General features: G+C 33.6%; 4 protein-coding genes across 4 annotated transcripts; all 4 read right to left on the bottom strand.

Moving 5' to 3' along the window:
* Positions 1-392: 392 nt before the first annotated feature.
* Positions 393-5,391, bottom strand: LOC123890477 (elongator complex protein 6). The gene is made up of 5 exons (XM_045940084.1): positions 5,103-5,391; positions 3,776-3,848; positions 1,814-2,013; positions 1,581-1,727; positions 393-641 (listed from the first exon to the last, which is right to left on the bottom strand). Exons 1-5 carry the CDS (start codon positions 5,322-5,324, stop codon positions 531-533), a joined length of 753 nt encoding a protein of 250 aa, XP_045796040.1. The 5' UTR covers positions 5,325-5,391; the 3' UTR covers positions 393-530.
* A 1,220-nt stretch (positions 5,392-6,611) lies between these two features.
* Positions 6,612-7,656, bottom strand: LOC123892026 (protein FAR1-RELATED SEQUENCE 5-like). The gene is made up of 2 exons (XM_045941881.1): positions 6,715-7,656; positions 6,612-6,662 (listed from the first exon to the last, which is right to left on the bottom strand). Exons 1-2 carry the CDS (start codon positions 7,654-7,656, stop codon positions 6,612-6,614), a joined length of 993 nt encoding a protein of 330 aa, XP_045797837.1.
* Positions 7,657-9,980: 2,324 nt separating this feature from the next.
* LOC123890478 (cytochrome c oxidase-assembly factor COX23, mitochondrial) lies at positions 9,981-13,235 on the bottom strand. The gene is made up of 3 exons (XM_045940085.1): positions 13,069-13,235; positions 12,237-12,313; positions 9,981-10,326 (listed from the first exon to the last, which is right to left on the bottom strand). Exons 1-3 carry the CDS (start codon positions 13,157-13,159, stop codon positions 10,279-10,281), a joined length of 216 nt encoding a protein of 71 aa, XP_045796041.1. The 5' UTR covers positions 13,160-13,235; the 3' UTR covers positions 9,981-10,278.
* A 1,149-nt stretch (positions 13,236-14,384) lies between these two features.
* Positions 14,385-18,219, bottom strand: LOC123892025 (SNF2 domain-containing protein CLASSY 3-like). The gene is made up of 4 exons (XM_045941880.1): positions 17,221-18,219; positions 16,979-17,134; positions 14,579-16,511; positions 14,385-14,430 (listed from the first exon to the last, which is right to left on the bottom strand). The coding sequence occupies exons 1-3, from the start codon at positions 18,217-18,219 to the stop codon at positions 14,616-14,618; spliced, it is 3,051 nt and encodes a 1,016-aa protein (XP_045797836.1). The 3' UTR covers positions 14,385-14,430; positions 14,579-14,615.
* Between the last annotated feature and the right edge of the window lie 4,054 nt (positions 18,220-22,273).

The following is a 22,273-nucleotide window of genomic DNA, read 5'->3' as shown; positions in this document are numbered from 1 at the left end:
CCCCTAATCGACCATGATTGGATCATTGTTTCAGTTGAAGCAATACTATCATTCATATAGAGCTTTTAACAATTTATAAATATCAAGCGACCAACTTATTAATCATCAATTAAACGTTAACCACAATTTTCAAGTGTTCAATACATGATATCCATTAACAACAATTTGTGTTCAAACATACACCTAAAAACCGTGTTTAGTTATGTTTAAAATCATAGTTAATTGTGTTTAATTAATTAATGGTTAATAGGATACAACACTTTGTTAAATCCATTAACTATATATTAAATATAACTATACATGCATTTTGAATTGCATTAACCTATTGTAAAAATATATGAGAGAAAAATAAGATAAAACTGAATCTGTAAAAAATGAACCAATCTGAAAAGTGTGCTAAAATAAATAAGCTTCTAATTGAAAATAAAGAATAACATTCTTTCAAGTGCAGGAACTTCAACATAAAATATGTGCTATCATTCTCTCTTTCAAGATTACACATGCTATTTGTACAAGCATTTTTCATAGCACTAAATTTTTGTGCCTGGATAAAAACATTCTATGCTATTTTCCTTGATCTTGAAATGAAAGTTGTGAATCTTAACGGGTGAAATTCCATGTTGTTTATGTAACACCATCAACTGCATAAGATGAACAACAAAACAAACAGGATGGATAAATATAAATCACAGGAATTAGTGTAAGCAAAAGCATCAATTACTTATTTGCCGTTGCGGTATCACAACAACATAATTCAACATAAAATTATTTCTTGGTCATTGGGATAGAAAGAGAATAGAAAGTCAAACATGATACAGACAACTTGCATAAGAACAAAAAACCTTCATTTATTTCAAGCTTAATATTGCTTTCTCTTTATCAAAATGTACGATGTCAATTCTATAAATACCAGTAAAAATGTATAAACCCAAAGGTCACTTCCATTGAATTGGTTGAAGGGAAAAGTTGACATATTTAATTTGTATCTAAACTCCAGAAGGAATCTGGGGCCAATGAGTTCAAGAGATGTCGTTGAAGAAAAATATTCATCGAGACAGAAACTGTAAGTTTAAATACAAACTCATTCTTAGCTTCATGCTTGAGCAAAGAAAAGTAGTTTCAAGGTTTATTTAATCAAAATGTAAAATGTCAGAAGCCCGGAAGTCAGAAGTCCTAGTGTTATACAGTACCATTGTAAGAGTTCATCTCTATAAAATGGAAATCAAAGAGAGGCTGTTCTCATTTAGAAGATTATTTTATTCTATTAATATTTCTTAAAATTTGTATCGGACCTTTTGTAAAAAAAAAAAAAAATTGTATCGGACCTAACACAAACCTACAAAATTGGATCGTAAGGTGAGGGATACCTCCAACTTATAAATTCATTTTCATCTAGAGCATGACGGATTTTGGATAGACTTTGATACCATCTTAAAATTTGGATTGAACCTAACCCAACCCTACAAAATCAACCTGTAAGGCGTGGGAATCCTAACAAATATTTTCAAAATATATGTAGAATCACATATTCAGCTCAAGTATGAACTTATTATGTAGAAAGATACTAGAACTAACTATACCTGTCCATGTACATCTTTTGCCAAGCCAGTGGCCAATGGTTCAGCCTTGACCAAAATGTCAGCAAGGTACTCCATCTCCGAGATAATAGCAGGCTTCTCTTCATTCAAATAAATATCCTTATGGTCAAGTGCAATGAACGCACAACCCTGTGATAGGAACATATAAATAAAGAACAAAAAAATAAATAAATTGAAATTCAATTGAAAAAAAGAGTAAGTTAATACTTTCTTACATATTCTGATGTTAGAGTATAGCAATAATGCAGGAAGTCTAAAACGTCATTTGAAGATCCATTAGCAGCAACTTGAAGAAAAGAGATATCATCGATCATTATAGTAACAAATTTTGTGTTGTCTTGAGGTAATGCCTTGATCACACTTTCTATTTTCTCAAATACAGCAGCAAACCCAACGTCATTGGGTTTTCCTTCATCTAGTCATCGATTAAAATGATATTAATCAGTCATGTATATCAGACACTAAAATGAAATATCACAATTTAGTAACAACCACAAGTAAGATAAAAAAATATTAATCATAAAAGGGCGTACAAGCTATCTTGGTTGTGTTTGAAGCACAAAATCCATTTTTAAAAACAGTTACGCATGGAATGACATATTTGCAGAACTTAATACAGCTTTGCCCTAGAAGTTAGAGTCAATTCTAATAGCTTTTGGGCCTCAGAGATATTTATGGCTCCAACTTTGAGTGGATGGATATAAAAGGGGTAAAAGAGGCATTTCGCACTGACGCCGCTGTAGTGGTCATGACAGGATGCTATGAGCACGATCTGCGACCGCGATTGCCAGGCCTGAAAAATTCACCTCGCATTCAAAAGTGTTGCTGGAGACCTTGGATATGCACCTCTATTCCACTATCGCGCACAATAGCACTGTGAATCTGTGATTGACTACCAAGATCTCAGAATCATGAAGCTGCTGCTATTTTCAAGAAGCTGAATATTGCACAAATTGCAAGAATGCGAGGGAGGAGAGAAACAAGTTCTTAGTTGAGGGTTATCTCCAAAATCAAGGTCGGGGTTCCAGGAATGGGTTTTCCAACAAATAAACTTTAAGCCATGGGATCTTGGTAGAAATTACTATGCTTTCGACATAAGTTGGTCCTTGCATTTCCAGCATTAGGATACTGGGGAAAGAATTTTTGTTGTTGGTTGTTGTCCTTACATTCACCTCGAGGACAAGTGGTGTTCTGAGGAGGGGAGTGTTGATGTGAGGAGATAGAAGAGGTGCGATGAAAAGAATCATACGCTAGAGAGAGTAAGGAGTATTTCATGATGTAACTAACTACTGAGTTTTTAATGGAAGAAATGTGTGCAATTCAGAGCACACATGGCTATATTTAGAGAGATTACTAATTACAGTAGGATTGTCGGAATTGGTTGGTTGGGACTTTCCGGTTCCTAAGTTTATATTATCACTTTTATACTACCCTTGATTCCATTAATATACAACATTTCTATTTTGTTTTACTTCATTCTCTTCGGGTTCCTACCAACATGAATATAAGTTATAGGATTAGAGAGAAGCTATCTGCTATCTAGCCATTTGAGAAAGTGACGAGGCTTTTTGGGCATACGGAGGTGCAGATTTGGAGACCCTATAAGTTGTACAATTACAATCTAAACTGTAATGAAGAGAATTTTTCTCTATAAATTTTTCTAGTAACTTTGATCATATCAGCACTGCCATGGGTTTTTGGACTGTCATGAAGTTTGAGATAGCATTTGGGGGGGATGTAAAAAATTAGAAACTATATCCAGTGTACTCACATTTCGATTATATATATATATATATATATATATATATATATATATATATATATATATATATATATATATATATATATATATATATATATATATATATATTCTATTTGCGTTATCCTCTACAAACAGTTTTAACGTTTTTGCCTAGTGAACTATATCAAAGGAATGAACAAATTTTAAAGAATATGTTTTTCCATTGGTCTTAATGTTTTTTCATTCTTAGTTTCATGTAATTGCAAGGAATGGACAAAGCTTAAAGAACAATGCGAGTTTTCTAAGAAGAGAACAAATCCCTACTTTGTATCAGTAGTTTTCCCAGAAAACTTTTTATGCTTGTCAAATGTATACTTAGCACATAAAGTCAACGAAAAGAATGAAACAATGAAACAAATATACCTGATTTTCTCACCTGGAAACTGTAACATTAGCATGTCAATGAAAAAGAATCTCTTATTATCTCTTTGAGCAGCCAAGTTGCAACCCTACCACAAGCACTCAAGATTGTCAAATACAATCCACCAAGAAAAATAAATATATCGAGATAAAATGCAGAACAATCTGATAAACAGCTGACCAGAATGTAACGGAAACAAACTTTGAGGAACAGAAAGTAAACACAAGTTTTAAACAAACAGATAGTGCAACTATCACAGTCCCTAACCCTAAGCAGATGGGGAACTCGAAGAGAAGTAAGAAAACGAAAAGCGGCCACAATTGCCTCTTAAACACGTGGATTAATAGATATTAGGTCACCCAAAGGGGTAAGAAAATAACAAAATACCCTCAACAAATTAAAAAAATTTAAAAAATTAACGTTTTCCGAAAATTTCCCCCCAAAAGCACGATAGCGGGCACAAAAATGCTATTGCGCTGCTACTAAACCGCTTTTCGTGGTCGCTATGACCACTTCTCTCAATAGCACTTCGCGGCCCCATGCCTAGCGGTGTAGGGCCTAACATAGATTGCATATTTGGTCAATTCAGTATATCATCCGGTCACAAGAGTACTAGTTTCACAAGAAACTAACTGCACTACAAAACAAGCATGACCCCAAATAATCATTATCATTATTAAGGAAATGACAACACCGTACAACATCATAGCCAAAACCCATATGCAAAATAGCAATTGGGAATATTGTATTCGATTCCTGGCTCGAACAATCTAAGTCAAATTTTACTTACCTTTAAGTCAAACTCTAAATTATCTAGTATTTACAGTTATTAAAGTAATATGAATCATAATTGTAATTATAAGTGGATTCAATTCAATCAAATAAATAAAAAGTCCCGTTTGGATAAACAACTTATTTGCAAAATTGCAACTTATAGCACAAGTGCTTATCATGACAAGTGTTTATGTATAAGCTGTTTTCATAAGCTATCTTGAAGAAGCTATGAAAATAAGCTGAAAAAAACTTACGAAAACAACCACACAAAACTTATGCAGTAGATAAACTCAAATAAGTTAATCCAAACAGACACTTGCTTACTGAAAATGTCCTTCAAAAAGCTCCAAGCTTGGGAATTCACTCAAGACAAAACAACCCATATGCAAAAACCAACAAAAATTGAACATTTTAATCAAAACAAAAAATACCCAGTTCCCAAAAATGAAAATAAAAAACAAAAAATCAGCATATAAAGACAATAAATTACGCTTTAACTTGAAAAGAAAATAACAACAACACAATATGCAAATGCAGAGAGTGAGAGTGAGAGAGATGAGTATGTTACAATTTTTCTGAGAATGCGATCATAGTGAGAGAAAGGGTGAGAGAGGGCGAGGAAGATAACAGATGAAGAAGGATGAGAAGAGAATGAGTGCTTGAGGATTTGATGAAGAACAAAAGCAGCGGTTGTGTCAACAGTGTCTTCTACAAGAACGAATCGACCGTAGAGATTGTTGTTGTGAAACCCTAATGCTTCATTGAGAAGGTTCAATTCTTTGTGTTCCATTGTTTTTGGTTCTTGCTTCTTCTTTTTTTTTTTTTTTCCTCTCTGCAACTGTGCGACCGTAGTTAAGGAATTCAATTTTATATTTTTATTAAGAAACTTTTTATAGAAATCAAATTTTGAGTTTTTATTATTTTAAGAAACTTTTTATAAAGTTCCAAACATGCGAAATAATTATTCAAAAATATTCATTAGTTTAATGGTAGGGACATCACACTATATGTGTAGGAGTCGGGATTCGAACCCCGGACACTCAACTTATTCATCTTGAAGGTGAATTTTCTAGCCACTAGACTACTTGACAAAAAAAAACTTAGAGATGTAAAAATGGGTTACCGTATCAGTCAGCCCGCCAAGCCCAAATAAATGTAGGCCTTGGGCCTTAAAACATTAGTCCGAATTTTTTTACGAAGTTTTCTCTTTAGGCCCCCACGTTTCTTTTATACCCCCCTTACTTACGTTTTTGCCCCTGCACGGTGTTTCGGGTTATACGAATCGAACTTTAAAAAAATTCGGGGAATAGAAATCGTTCGCTTTTTCCTTCGAGCTTTGTTAACCGAAGTTAACTGATATAGAAACAGAAGTTTAACTTTTCATTTCAGTTACGTTTTTTCACATAAACACCAACAACACTACTCCTTCATCCTCTTGTGTGCGATTTTGTGGAAAACTTCAACATCCTACCTCAAACCATTCTTAATCAAGTAAGTTCCATGCATTTACATTCACTCTTTTCTCATTCCATGTTTTTCTTATCACATTCACTCATTTCTACGTTTTTTTCCCTCCCTGAGTAATTTTCTATCTCAAAATTCTATGTTTGAATTGTTGAATTAATGGTTAGTTGTTAGTTTAGTTAGATGTTAACATGAATGCATGTGATATTAGGTTCAATTTGTGTATGTCATTAGTTGGTATTATGGTCTACACTACATGTTCGACAAAATGTCTAAGTCAAATTAAATGTGCTTCCATACGAATAATGTTTCCATAGGTGTTAGGATTAAATGTTGATTGAATTATAGTTTGAATCTATCATAGTTTATAAGATCGTATTGAGTGTGAAGATATTTTTCCATGTTAGGATAAATATGGAAGAAAATGTTGGGAGAGGTAGGCATGGCAAGCCAAGCAATGCAAATGCTTCCGCTCGTAGAGAGCTTGCTGCAAATCGCCCTGCCAAACGAGGTCGTAGTAAGCAGCAAGGACCAATTCCGGCGCGAGGGACACATGATGCTGAGGCGGGTGGTTCGTGTACGCGTACACGGTCGCGTTCGCGTACGTTCTTTTTTACATGAAAACGACAAACCATTGCAGCCGATGTTGGAAATACCTCGAAAACTGCATTCATCAGAGCCAAATCCCTATCGGTGACAATCACCTTCGGTCTAACATCCTCATTCCTTAAGAGACTGACACACTGCTCTAGAGCCCAAGTGAAGTTGTCTTCTCTTTCATTGGTAAGCCAAGCAAATCCAACATTGAAAGATCTCCCAGTTGATGTGAATCCGACAATCTCAAATAACGGCATTTTGTATTTGTTTGTTTTGTATGTCGAATCCATCAAAAGCACAGTAGGAAAAGAATTAAACAAACTTATAGATTTAGGATGTGCAAAGAAAATGTCTTGAACATGTTCGGATCCGTCTGCAACAACCGTTCTATGTTTGAAAAAATACCCATTCTCGACAAGTCTTTTGGAGAGGTGTTGCATTTCAGTCATTGATGCCCTCATTTTAAGTTTTAATCGATGACTTAAATTGTAGAGTTGCTTTGCCGTTGTCTTGTTGTTTGGATCCCTATCTTTCAATGTGGACATTATATTCTTAGGCGGAACCAGATTCCTTGACATTTCCTCCATACATTGCCTTTCTTCCGGTTTGAGACGACCGACAATGAGATGGCCTTCAACTGCCTTGTCCAACTCGTGGTTATGTTTGCCGTTTACAACGGTCAAATGCCATGTTTTATCGGCATGACAATAACCACGGAGTCGAAATGGACAGCCGCATTTCCTCGTGCCGGTTTGATCAGATTTTAGCTTCTTATTTGTTGACACGTACCGGCCTCCCCGCTCGCAATCCAACCTGAAATATTGCTTCCTCTTATCGCTGCCGTTGTCGGATTTGCCAATTACAATTGCAAACTTTAGCTTTAAGGCAATGTCCCGAGCCCATCTAATCAACTCATCTCGGTCAGAGGTTGCCATTTCAGTGTAAAAATGATCCGATGTATCAATCTCATATGGAACAGGTCTAGATGGAGGTTTATCAGGTGGAACCTCAACAATTCCCGGGGCACAGATACCTAGCACAAGCTCTCGTTTGCCCGCCATAACTACATAATATAAGAGGGATAAACACATAATTAGCCACATATAATACAAGCCGCATATACTACATATAGTACTAATGTAATATTACTTAATACATATAAAATTGGTAGCACATTCTATAATCCATAACAGCCAAGGCAATGCAAGCAAAACAGATAGACCTAAGGCAATGCAATGCAAGCAAAACAGACAGTCAAGGCAAGTAAAGACAGTGCAAAAATTAAAGTTCCAGTTATTTCGGGGCCTATCAACCGAAGGAATCCTTCGGTTAGGCTTGGCAAGCAAACACGTTTAAACTGACACAAAATCAAAAGTTCCAGGAACTTCGATTCGTATTCCCCGAAGGATTCCTTCGATTGATAAAGCCCGAACGATATGTGTCAGAAAAACCTACGAACCTAGCATACATGACAGTTGAAAATAAACGAAATTAAACGGTAGATTACCTTAATATTGTGCTTCAAATCGCCTTCCAACCCTTAGCAAAAGTTCCAAACTTGATTTTAAGCATCAAACTGAGTGAAAAACGGATTGGATTTTGGGATCTCTTTTGGTAGTGTGGGGATGAAGTATTGAAAGTGATGAAGAATGTGAGAGGTTTGTTTCTATATAAACATACTTCGATTCGTAAAGCCCGAAGTAATAAGCGAGTGGTTTTTAGAACTCGAAGTTTTTATTTTTTCGAGTCGTAAAGCCCGAATTTGCTAACCGAAAATTTAGACATTTTGGAAGGGCAAACTAGGATTTAAGGGGGGTATAAAAGAAACGTGGGGGGTGGGAAGAGAAAATATCTTTTTTTACGACTTTTTAGTCCGACCTAAAAAATTCGTTTAAAATACGGGTTTGCCTGCATGGCTCGTGGCCCATTATCCACATATAGCAAAATAAACTCCCAAAAAATTTAATAAAAACTAAAGTAAATAGTCTATAATGGTTTAATATAATGGTTTCGGTTGTTAATACTTTAATCCCTATTCCCTACACTAAATTATAGTATTTGATTACTAAAATATGACTTGTAATTATTTCATAATTCTTCACGGAACTTCATAATTTCTTTTATTTCACTTTTTAAGGGTTGTATTTCAATTAGAATAATGCTTAATGTAACGAAGCTCCTATTCACGAATTATACGATAGGTGACGTGTTTCTTCAAATGACTTAATTTTGTAAAAGATTGTGGGCCCAGAAATCAATCCGCTTTGTTTCCTAGCTCTCTGCTTCCCCTTGGCGGTGAAGTGTTTTTTTTTTTTTTTTAAACAAGCGGTGGTGTTGTGTTTCTTCTTTCTTTCCATTAACCCCTCTCTCACCCTCTTGCTTTCCTATCCTTATTCCTTCCTCACTATCTCTCTCCCTTGAGATTTGGTTTCTTCATTATTTCTAGTAGGGAGTATTTTCTTTTCTAGTAGGGAGTATTTTCTTGTGCTTATAAGCCTTGTAACGCCAAGACAACGGAAAATTGGAAAAATATTTTCATATCTTTTAACTACTACTCACAAGGATTAGCCACATGGAAACCTTAATGCAAGGAAACAAGAAGCTTGTACTTATTAACACTAAATAGAAACTTTATATTTGTTGAAAGTAAGCATAAAGAAGAGATTAGTCATATCATATCAGACAAAAATGGTGGCAGCAAACAAGTTTTTACATCGTTGGTAATGGCTATCCAAAACAAATTGCGGGAGAGACGGGTTACACGACATAGTGGAGTTCCTATTTTGCAAACAGCCTTATGGCACTCTATCGAAATATCTTTATTTTGAAAAGAAGGGAAAAAAGGTGAAGCAAAGTGAGAGTTCGTAGAATTCGTGGATTAACTGTTCGTAATATATAGCATCGCTGAAAAAAATTATGCAAATTTTGGTCTCTAAATATTTTTCATCACAATATTAGTCGCTGTTTTTTTTATGATAAAAATAAATAATTTAGTTGTTGTTTTTATGTCAACTCATGTGTACATTTTATATTTGTATTTATGTTTATAATATTTTACAAATTTCTCCTACAAAAATTTAATTTGTAATAAAATCACAGGCTTAAAAAACTATTTTATCGAGTAAAAATAAAAACTATTTTACCAAATACTGTAGGTTTTAACTTAAAAGTATATTTTTACATAAAAAAGTACTAGTATGAAATTTATCAAATTTTGACTATTTTTAAATCTGTTATTTTTATATTTTAAAGTAATTTTTAAGCTCAAAATTAGGACAAATACCCTCTTAATACAGTGGCGATCTTCTAACAACATTGCTCAAAATCTCCATGATGTTTCAGTTTCATCAAGGAAAGAATATATTATTGTACCACAAAACAAAAGTCAGTAAAAAGAGAGATTCCATACATCATAGTAATAATTTTAGTATCCAAAGCTCAACAAGTTTTCAGTGGAACAATATAAAGTAAACAATTAATTTATTGGAAACTAAAATAAGTACTGATGCAGAATTCACAACAGTGTAGAGTACCATTTACAACTTTATTCCAAAACCTTCTTGTCATAGCTTCAGATAACTTTATAACCTTAATGGCTAACATTACCATATATGAACCACTGATACTGGTAAACTCTATAACTTGGTTACCTATGATACAATAAGCGGAACTCTGCCAAGGTTTCACGAGAATAAGGACCGACTTTTATTACGTTCCAATCGTGCCTCCCTCTGTTAAAACAAGAAAATGGAATTGATAGTGAAAATATTTCATGCAGCATTATTTAGCAATGATATTACAATAAGAAACAATTCTAAAAAATAATATTTAATCCTAGCTATCATATACTTGTCAAATGTTTGAATTACACAGGAAGAGACAGCTAAAGTTCCAATACATTAATATGAATGTGAGATTGCAGCAATACACATTTTGAGCTCCATTCCAACACACTCTTTTATTATTTGGTGAATTTTATTTGAGTCCGACAAAATAGAGAGTGGGCTCGAGCAGTGTTGTCAAATAGTAGCCATGGTGGATTTTTTAACAACCGGCATGGCCAATTTGTGAAGGATGGCAGCACCATGGCGTTTTATGGCGGATATGAAATATGATGGCTTAAAATGGCCGTTTTTTGGATTTCCACCATGGTCTGCATGAAAACACTGGGCCTGGGATTTTAAGAATCAATTTTTTTTCAAACACACTACTATTTACTGTATGAATCATGAAATTCACACTGCTGTAAAGAGTGTGATGAAAACAGTATCAAAAAATGTATTTTTAGCATTCCTCAATACGACTACACTGATGAGAATATAATTATATCACATTATATACATAGATACCAAGCTGTCAACAGAACAATAAGTATTGCAACAAAATTCATCCAATGTATGTTTAGGAGAGATTAAGGAACATTTAATTTATGCAAAGTCTAGAGTTTCGGGTTTATTTTCAAGTCTAGAGGCAAGGTAAATTATTATAGAATATAAACCAAGAAGTAAGAAAAAAGGCCAATTACACGAAAGAGAACAACACAACACTGAATATAAGGATGGCATTCAAAATGCCAATTTAATTTCCTAACTAATACAAGTCACTGTCTCAAACTGATGCTATACATTGCTATCCAAAACACATACTCGTCATTTATTCAAACCTTAACCGCCACAACATCAAAATATTTATTCAAATATCAATTATCCAAACATCAATTTGAGCAATTGAAGTCCATATTGCAGAATGTGTCCAATCTGATCAACTAGAAAATGGTCAGAAAATTAAAAGGAATCCAGTATACATCAACTTAGACTACTATGCAGCCAGTTACAATGGTAGAAAGTGCCTATGTTCATTTCTGTTAGATGTCCACTCAGCTAGCTGGCTTATGTGATTGCGTATTTTTGAAGGCTGAAGGACAAAAGACAGCTGATAAATTTACACAAGAAAAAACTTCATTGGCACCTCACAGCATCAAGTAATGGACTTCTAAACTGGTTATGGGTAACATGAAGATAATGGATAACTTGGTCAAAAATTGATGAGATTTGTATGCTATTAGTGGTTAAATTGTAATGGTAATGGATGATGAATCCATCATCATAGTGAATAGAAACAGGTTAAACTTCGAAACAATTAAGGTCAAACTTGCAAATTAAGTACATAAATAAATAGAGTGTACATCACCTGCTCTCGACCGCTTCTTGTAACATTCCATATTTTGGGTCCAATGACTCAATAGATTCAAGACAACGGTCCAATTCACAGGTGGAAAGCTAGCAAGGGATATGACCGGTTGTTTGGCTAATGGTTATTATAGGGCTTCTACACCGTGTTGTTGGGTGCAATGTTAGTTCAGTGGACTGGCAGACGCAATCTGCAGTACATCTGGAACCATGACTCAAAGCTCAAGAGACAAGTGATTTTATAATAAAAACGTAACCTTGAAAGTAAAGTCCTGCTTATTCTAATATAAATCGCGTTGTTCACTATAAATAATCAACTACCATAACAGAAAATGTAGCCACCAATGCATTATATATTTGGATACATGCTCCCGAGACACCATATTATAATCAAATCAAAATATGCAACCTAAAACAATAGAAAGAATTGACAGTGCTAAAGATTCTAGTACCTCCTTTTTCTTACACTCCTTGTAAACATCAAAATGTTCTTGACATTTACTCTTATCCGTATTAAATTCTTCCAAACCTGGAAATGTCACGGAAAAAATGTAAGATAACTCATAATTGCATGAATATTAGCACAAGGTCCAACATCAGTGCCTTCTCTTACTTCCCTAACAATAACACGGAATCATAAATTTTAAGTCCTTCCAATCCTTCATTTTTTTGTTTATTACTTTTCTTTCTTCTTTCACTTCTCAAAGAATAGTTATCAAATCGAGATTTGAATCGTGAATCAGAAGATCTATTTTCAAAATTGCAAAATGAATCTTATCATGAATTGTAAGATACATTACCAATCAAATAAAACATTTTGTATATTGAGTCAAAATACGACCCATGTAACCAAGTGATTGAGCTCGAATAGTTAATGAGTTCACCCTATGACAAATTGTTTTGGAGAACCGGAGTTCAATTTTTGGGAGAAAAAAATTCTTGGTCAGACTTTACTTATCTTGCGACCCAACCCGACTATGGAACCAGATTAATACAACAAGCTTAAGATAATGATAACTATGTTGAAAAGATAAATTATTAAACTTTATCAAACAAAAATTATTTGGAAACCAAAAGAAAAATGTGTGTTTCACTTCGAATTAAATTAACTCAAGCATGAAGCACCTAATTAATAATACACAATTAAAGTCAGCTAATTCGTAGACATAAATTACTTATACCTAAAAGAGTATTCAAATATTCAGCAGATATTGTGAGAGAGTGTATTGAATTAACTAAAAGAAAAAAGAGAAAATTGAAGAGGTAAAAGAGGAATAAACTGACATTTGAGGGAAGCAGAGTATTGAGGAAAACATTGAGAATCAGAGATTCTGGCAGCACTTTGATAAGGCGGTGTTGAATCTTTCGACGCCATCGCTCAGGCTCAGCTTTCGGTTTAAAGATCACACGCACAGTTCAACACTCTTTTCAGGGCTATCAACACGCGCGTGACTTCATTACCTGAAAAAGTTTTTTTAGTTATATATTATATTAAAACAGTTTTTTTAGTTTATAATAAAACAGTTTATAAAAATACAATTTTTACTAGGTGAATTTATAAAATATAATAAAATCTAATTTATATTGCATAAGTTATTTGTATAAGCTCAAAAATAATTTAATCCAAACAGGTAGATAGTGTAAAGAATCTTTTGCACAACAATGTAAAACGATTAAACTATTTCTATTTGAATTTAATCCTGCGAATTCAATTTTTTTTTATTAAATGCAGTTTTAGTTTCCCTATTTTCAGTTTTTTGAAGTTTTGATCTTCTATTTTAAAAAACCAATATTTTGATCCATTTATTTTAATTTTTCTTGAGTTTTGATCTTCACTAAATTTCAGAGTCAATTGTGATGAATTGTCAAATATATTAATGACATGGCACCGCACACTTGGCCAAAATATGATCTACGTCATTAAACTGATATTCTATTTCAATAATATTTATTTTAAAAGAAAATAATTATTTTTTTATAGAGAAAATAAATTAATTATTAAAAAGATTTTTATTGCTACTAAAAAAAATCAAGGGTATTATTGATATTATGAAAAGTTCACACCAAAACTCATATATCCTCATTATATATAGTATAGTATAGTATAGATGATAATATTTCAATAATATTTTAATTTTAATTATACTATTATTTTAATAAGTAAAATATTATTTTTAAAAAATATTATTGAAATAGAAGAAAAGTTTAGAAAGAAAGATAAATACTCCCTCCGATTATTATTAGCTTTGACAAAATCACAACGGCTGACTGTAATTTTTCAAAGCTTCATAGAAAAAACTCTGTAATTTTTCAATCCGTTCATGCAAACCGGTGCTAGTAGAATCAATTGTGATAATTTTTATGGTGGACCTATGCCTAGAACTGTTTTAATTCAAAATATGAGCTTTTCTTAACCAAAATGGATAATTTCAAGTATAAATATGGAGCACTCCTCTCAGCTTGAAGATACTGACAAAATATGTAAAAATACAAAAGAAGAATTCCAATATATATAATGTTATATGCTGATACATATAAGTTGCATGTCCTAGTAGCAAAGAAATTGCATGAAAGCAGTGTGACCTTTAATATTTTAACTTATGAAACCTGTTTTCTTCCATTTAATAGTTAGCAATGTTGAAGAATCTGCAAAACAAAACAAAGAGTTACATTAGAAGCATGGTCTGAATAAAACAATATAGAGATATGATATATCATTTGATTCATCATTAGTATTACCAAATTATAAAGACAAAACTCCTAATTTAATCTGATACACCAAAAATGTTCTTACCTTCGCTAGCACGACATTGGATCTGCGGCCTAAACTCTCAGACCAAATCACGCTCCTTCCTCAGTACCACGCACTCAACAAACATGTCTCTGAGCTTTCCATGCCGAGTCATCTTATCAAGAACACTATCTTCAAATTTCACAGCATAATTCTTGGACTCACCATCATTATCGGCGGTTTTAGCTGAAAAAAGGAGCTCAGATAACCGATCCTTTTCGGCCTGTTTACCATATTTTTCTTCCTCGGTAGTCCCTTCAGCGAGAAGCTGGTATATGTATACGACCTTCTTCTGTCCAATCCTATACGCTCGGCTGATAGCCTGTCTTTTGACTGAAGGATTCCATACAACATCAAGAAGCACAACCCTTGAAGCTCCAACTAAGCTAATTCCCTCGGAACAAGCTTTTGTAGCTGCAAGTAGAATCTTCGCTTTGCTATTTTCATCATTGAAGCTATGGATTATGGACTGCTTATCCTTTGGAGGATCTTTGCTAGACATGAACAGAACTTCTCCGTTAGACCAGTTAAAAGCCGAGTTTAATTGGTCTTTAATTAATTGTAAAGGAGCGTGGAATTGGCTGAACACAAGAACTTTCTCGTTAAGAGAATCACAAAGCCGAACTAACTCGCACAAAAATTTTGTTTTCACACCTTCATACGGGTTCAGTCTTATCTTTTCCAGCTGATCCTTGTTGAGTACAGATTCTTCGTCTTCTGAAAGATCACATTCAAGTAAAAGAGATGGATGGACGGATGTCAATGCAATCTTATGCTCAAAGTTAAATACTGTGTTCTGAGAACGTTTAATTATCTTCAGGATTTCAGTCTGCAAACTACCGGCCTTCAAAGTCACCAAACAGTCCCTTAACCCGGGAAGCTTATTTTCAAGGATCGCACCTTTGTGAACATGCACAAAGGGATCCATTAGCAATTTCAACTTCTCAATCTTATCATCAGAAGTGTTTCTTGTTGTGTTGGCCGAAACAGGTTCCCAACTCCATTGTTTAGATGATTTACGTCTCCGCTCATGGCAAAATCTTTTTAGCTCAGGCGGTATCGTGTCAGGAAAAGAAGGCTTGACTAAGCTCAAAGTGGTGTAAAGCTCCCAGAAATTGTTCTGGAATGGAGTTCCAGAAAGGATGATTCGTTTCTGCGTTTGAATCTTCGATAGCACCTTCCAAATATGACTTCTTTGATTTCTTGGTGTGTGTCCTTCATCCAAAACTAACAAACCAGGAGCTTTAAGTAGAATTTTTTGCATATCACATTTCCTTTTTCTCTCCTTCACACTTTCATGCTTTTTCTTTTTCGTATCTTTGCATTTCATTCCATACAAGTCGTAGCTGATTCCAAGAATGCTCGTTTCTTTGAACCATGATATCAGTTTCGCCATTCGAGTTTCTTCAATACCATGCCGTGTATTAGACATATTGAATGTGTTAACCGCATCAGCATGCTCTTTACCAGATAACTCCCGACTGCTTAAATTGTGAAATGGAACTCCAATGTCCCATTTTTTGAATTCCTCTTCCCATGTTAGTAGTATACTTGCAGGAGCGACAATAATTGGCATGCATTTTGGAAACACTTTCAAATATGCCTTGAGAAACACTATGGTCAGCCTTGTCTTTCCGGTTCCAGGAGCATGAGAAATAATGCAGCCACCTTCGCTACGAGGATCAGCATTCTTTAAATTTTGAAGCTCGATGCTTCCTGCCATGTTTTTCCAGATGAACTCAAAACCTTCTTGTTGGTGAGGGTATAAGGTTTGCTTCACATCAGGAATTTTGTCCCAGACAGTGCCTTCATTGTGAGAAAAATTAGTCTTTGAGTCATAATCAGAAACATTGATGTGAGACCAATCAAAGAGTGAAACATCATCTCCACCGATTGACGCCCTTCTTCCTGAACCTTCATTCGGATATCTATCCACCTGTGTCATGTACAACAAAAGTATGCAAAATTTAGTGATTCATAATAGCATGATGCCATGATCAAATATAAGCAAGCATAATGTCAATGTCGGTCGTTCATGTATGTGTCAGTGCTTCATAGATTAAGAAAGTTAGCTTCTTTTAGATATAAATAATAATTGTCATAACATGATTATTATCACAGATTCATAAGGATGCAAATATCAGCGATTCCTACAAACACAAAGTTATGCTAATTCTTTGGATCCTATATAGCAATCAATTTCTGTTTTCTTCATCAGTTTTTACATAACCTGAAAAACCAAAAGAAAAAACCTCGAAAATACATAACTACTAGTATATCATGTTCAGAAGATAATAAACTTATTTAAACTATATGGATCCCAGTTATAAGTTCCTAATTTACTCTTCGGTTCCTAATCAAGCATGTTAGTTTTTATGTAAATCGACATCAAACCATGCTTACCACCGGCTCTGAGATATATCTGATCTCAGTGACAACCAAATCACACAACCTGCAATATACTCCAATCTCCTCATCGAGACGAGTGTCATGGTTACATAGTGAAAATGTATCTTCCATGTTTTTGTTAGAAGCTACATTGGTCCCTATATTGCCAATCTGCATATAAATATAAGAACTAGTCCTTCACAACAGTGCACAAGAAAAATTAAAATTTAAATGCAAACTTTTCAAATGAGGATTACCATGGATTCAACTTCATCTTCTCTCCTCACTCTATCCATTTCATCCCACAACTCTTCTTCCTCCATTTTTGGCGCTGCTTCTTCAACTTTTTTACCAAGACTCCAAATAGTATCTTGTGGACGCGTATCTTGCCGGTTAACACCATCATCATCCTTCACCTCCAACACAACTGAATCACCATTCTGCTTAGTGTTTTTGGTTCCCAAATAGTACTCCCATTCCTCAAGAAGTTTGTGCAGCTCCTTTTTTAACTTGCTTTGACCACTTTTGTCATCCATGATTTTCTTCTTCTTACCATTACTAATTCTATTTCCACCTCTCTTACCCCTTCCCTTGTTCTCCACAATTTTGTGTTTAGCTAACTTTTCATTTTGTAATGACACTGCGAGTGATTCTGCTTCACCTGAATCACCAGGACTCGTAGTGTCATTAGCATTAGCTTTACCATTGTCTTTGTCTTTGTCTATATCTTCAACCATGAATACACTATGTTGTTGTCTTAAACTAGATTTCTCCTTAATATTCTTTTCATTTTCATCTACAAAAGCCCTTGAAGAAGAATCAACACTCTTCTTATCCTGTTTCTGAGAAACTTCATTAACCTTTGAAGAAGAACCCTTCATTGAACACTTCTCAATCTCTTCCTCCTCCAATGGTTTGGTAGAAATTTCACATTTTTTCTTGTAATAGTTTACATTGTAATAACCAACATATAAAGAAGAGTTTTCATCACTGTCAGAAATTTCATTCACCTCATCAACTTCAAAATCTTCATCACCAGTCTCATTTTCTTCACTACTATCATCAGAATCTTCTTCAGAGTTTTCCTCAACTTCAAAATCTTCATCACTGGTTTCATTTTCTTCACTACTGTCACCAGAATCATCTTCAGAGTTTTCCTCACTTCCATCTTCATCAACAGAGTTTTCCCGTTCGAAACCACACTTTACATTGCTAAAGTTTTCATTTTTAACATCATCTGAGCAACCCTCAGACATTTTCTTATCAGAAAATTGTTGATGATCACTTTCATCTTCATTTTGTTTGATTTTTTTGCAAGAAGAAACAGAACCCAAATAAACAAACGAATCTCTGACCCGTTTCGTCTTATGTTGGAGAGAAAGACATCCAAACAATGGAACATTCTTGCTACGAACACCGTCCATCAACAGTTTCTTCTGTGTTTGATTTCTTTCTTATTTGTTAAAGGAGAGCAAATAGAAAATGTTTCCAAGAGAACAACATAGCAACGTTACTATGTGATGTCATTGGTGAAGAAGATAGAAAATGTTTCCAAGAGAGCAGATATGGCAACGTTAGTATGTAAGAGGATTGGTGAAGAAGACATTGTTGGAAAATGAATACATTTAATGTGTGTGTGGAAGTTGAATTTGTGAACTTGAAAATATTAAAATGTGAATTGAAAAAAGTGGGAAAAAGTCTCACATTGGAAATGACATACTCTTTATTAGTGTTTATATATTCTAAGGTGACTATTTGAGGTGTGCCCCAATAGATACCCAATTTTGTAAAGGAAAATACTTAACAGCATGACATATAGTTGTCGTCAAAACACACGACCGCTATTATTATATAGCCCTATATCTTAAAAAAAAATTTGGGTAACCATTCATCTCGTGAATTTTTTTTTTGAAAAGATTCATCTCGTGAATTTAATTTAATTCAAAGACCAATTTGGTTTGTGATACTTTGTCTAGATATATACAGTATAGGGGATATTGTAATACTAATTATAATATCGTAAATAAAATTTTGGTCTCTAGTCCATAAGTTTTATCTCAACTGATAAATATGTCCAAATTATTAGGTAGGATATCGATATTATGAGTTATGACTGAGGTTTGAATTCCGACTCCATCACTTTATGCCGTGAGTTTATAATGACTTTCGATAATTATTTTTTATTTATGCTTTTAAGTCAATTTATACTCATATTCTTTAATGAGTGTTTTATATTTATATTTATAATTTTTTTTCTAGTGACTAGAAATTTCACGGTAAATAAGTTGGGTGTTCGGAATTTAAACTACAACTCCTATAATAAGATGTTCATACTAATTGAACTAAACTCAGATGGAGTATTATTGGTTTTTCTTTTTTTATTTATGAAATATGAGTGAAAACGAACCATTATAATTTACACAGTGTACTACTCTCATACAAAATATGTGAAATAGTATACAATATATATATAATAAGTATAATCCTTTCAAAAAAAGTAGAAAAGTATAAGTATACAAACAGTATAACTACATACTAGCGCACATTTGTACCCAAAAAAACATACTAGCGCACATGACACATATGTCGTGCATTTCCGACAACTCGGCTGTCATTCCATATGGCATATCTCTTTTGTAAATGAGGGCTCTGCACATATTATTGACCATCACAAACGAGTAATTATTTATTAAAGAGAACGACATAGTCCACAAACGAGTAATTTCTTCGGTTGCTATATTTTTTTTAAACAATTTTCTGATATAAAAAAAAATGCATAGATTGAAGTAGTGATATTATTGGCGCCAGGCTAAAAGAGGAATCTATAACTTTCCTCTCCCTTCTTCGTTAAGGGTATGTGTGACTAGTATCCGATTATATCTTATAATTAATATAGTTGAAATAATCTACTATATTATATATTTTTTTCTTAATTAAGTTTTTCTTGCATTGTTTGAGTTCTATAAGGCTAAAATAGTGAATACTAATGTATTTTGGTAGTTAATAGTTTGAGCTTATGATGTTGTTGGGTATAAGTTATGTTATTCACATTATTAAAATTCTATCCTCCTTTTAATGTTTGAATATAATTTTGGTCTTGTCTAATGGGATGACTCTATGGATTGACCCAACACCGTTACCTCAATTTGACCCTTTGGTTAGGTCATATCGAGTTGGACGGCCTGATTTGACAACTCTATAAAATTAATAGATGTGACCTAAAATAATGCAAAATAATTTTATGAACTCTATCATGCATATTATTAATCTTATAAAATTAATTGACAGGATGTCCCAAGAAAGTTTGTGAAGAAATATGGAAAAAGTTTACCAAAAGCTATATATCTAAAGACTCCAAATGGTAAAAAGTGGAAATTAAATTTGGTAAAAAATGATGGAAAAATATGGTTTGAAAAGGGTTGGAAGGAATTTGCAAAGTATCATTCTCTAGCTCATGGTCATCTTGCTTTTCAAATATGAAAGAACTTCCCATTTTAATGTGCATATCTTTGAAAAAAATGCCTTAGAGATAAAATACCCATTGAAAAGAGTTGAAGCTAAAAGGGTACACTACAAATACAATGGTAAAGGAAATAAACCTCCAATTAATGAAGCAAACATAGTTGTTACAAAATATAAGTAAATTTGACTTTTCTCCTCGTATATAAGCATAAAATGCCAAAAATACCCTTGATTAAATGTGAGTACAGTTTTTCACATTACTCGAAACTCACAATTAATGAATGGTGCCTTGAAAGAATATTATCATAATGAGTCCCAATTTCCATTGCATAGACCAAGAAAAGGAGTACTCGATGCCTATGTGTTGGCTTGGCTATTAAACTTATTTTTCTTTTCCTTTTTTGATTGAAAGCTATTAAACTATATGAGTGGAGTTTTATAAATTCAGTATGTTGGCTTTTGCTATTGTTAGTCTTATTTTCTTCAAAATAACCCACAAAAATGAAATTGAAAATGGAAATAGAAGCACCAACTTTTGATTTGGGTATTGAATCAGATTCTGAAGATCTATTAAATCGCATTGTTGAAGACTCACTAGAGAAAGATTGGAGAGGCTGGATACCTGCAAGATGTTGACAATGAAGTGAATTCTCACAATGATGTTGAAGGTAGAAAATAAAATTTTAAACACAACTTGTAATCCATCCTTTCATGTTGTCATGAATCCATCATACATGCATGGTCCTTGTAATCTGGTAAGCTGCAATGCAAAGAAAGATTTTACTTTTAGGAAATTAAGCAACACGAACACCGGATATATACCACGCTGATACTCACACATTGACATAGATAATCATTTTAAAAAATGATATTTTTGAAAATTACCACATGTATTAGTGTCGTGTCAGTATCAAATTCTGACACTTATCGGACATCGGAAACGGTTTTAATCTAAAGTGTCGATGTTACATAGTTTGTAAATGATACCTTGAAAAACAAGAATAACAATAACCAAATTTTTACCCAATAGTTTTCATTTTTTAGTTAAATTAATATATTTTGTCCCGATAAAATACGTACCTCTCATCTAAGTTTAGTCTATACGAGCTGGTTCGGGTTAAACTTAGATTTGATGTATTTTGTAAGGACTACAAACATTTTTTTACTCTTTCTATTGAATGTTTATTATACAATATTAATCAATAATATGAAAATCTACTTTTGCATATATATACATACTATATATATACATTCTCTTTTGCTTAATCTTTAACTATATGATAATCATGAACATTTGTATATTTTTTGTTGCTTGGCAGCATATACCAAGTGAGTTTGGCAAAAGACACTTATTAGATTTAGACAATAAGCAGGGAGATATTCATCTTAGGCTATTAAATGGGAAAGTTTGGCCAGCAAAGTACCTAATTACTAATTAGGATAGTCAGTGGAGTAGAAAGATATGAAATGTACTCAAGTGGATGGAAGGAATTTGCAAAGGACACTAACTTGAAAGTTGGTGAAGCTAGGATTTATGATTTTTGAATCCAAAAGTGACTTTCACACTTAAATTTATTATTCAACACACTTTTACATGAATGTGTCATATTCCATATTGGGCCAAGGCCCAACATCACTATGGATCAGGTCTCCCAAACTTGTAGTTTTACGCCAAACGAATGTATGAATATGCCCTAGAGGTTTGCTGAAACAAATCAGTAGGGTCACTCCCAACCGTTGGATTTAGGGTTTCAGGCAATATGATAACACTTGTCCAAAGGGACATCTCCACCATGTTTGCTTAAATTGTTTTCTCGCCTCGGTCTTCACCATGTGTCATCTCCTTTT

This window comes from Trifolium pratense, linkage group LG6, assembly GCF_020283565.1.
Source record: "Trifolium pratense cultivar HEN17-A07 linkage group LG6, ARS_RC_1.1, whole genome shotgun sequence".
NCBI classification, from domain to species: Eukaryota; Viridiplantae; Streptophyta; class Magnoliopsida; order Fabales; family Fabaceae; genus Trifolium; species Trifolium pratense.
This window is presented reverse-complemented; position numbering and strand designations above follow the sequence as displayed.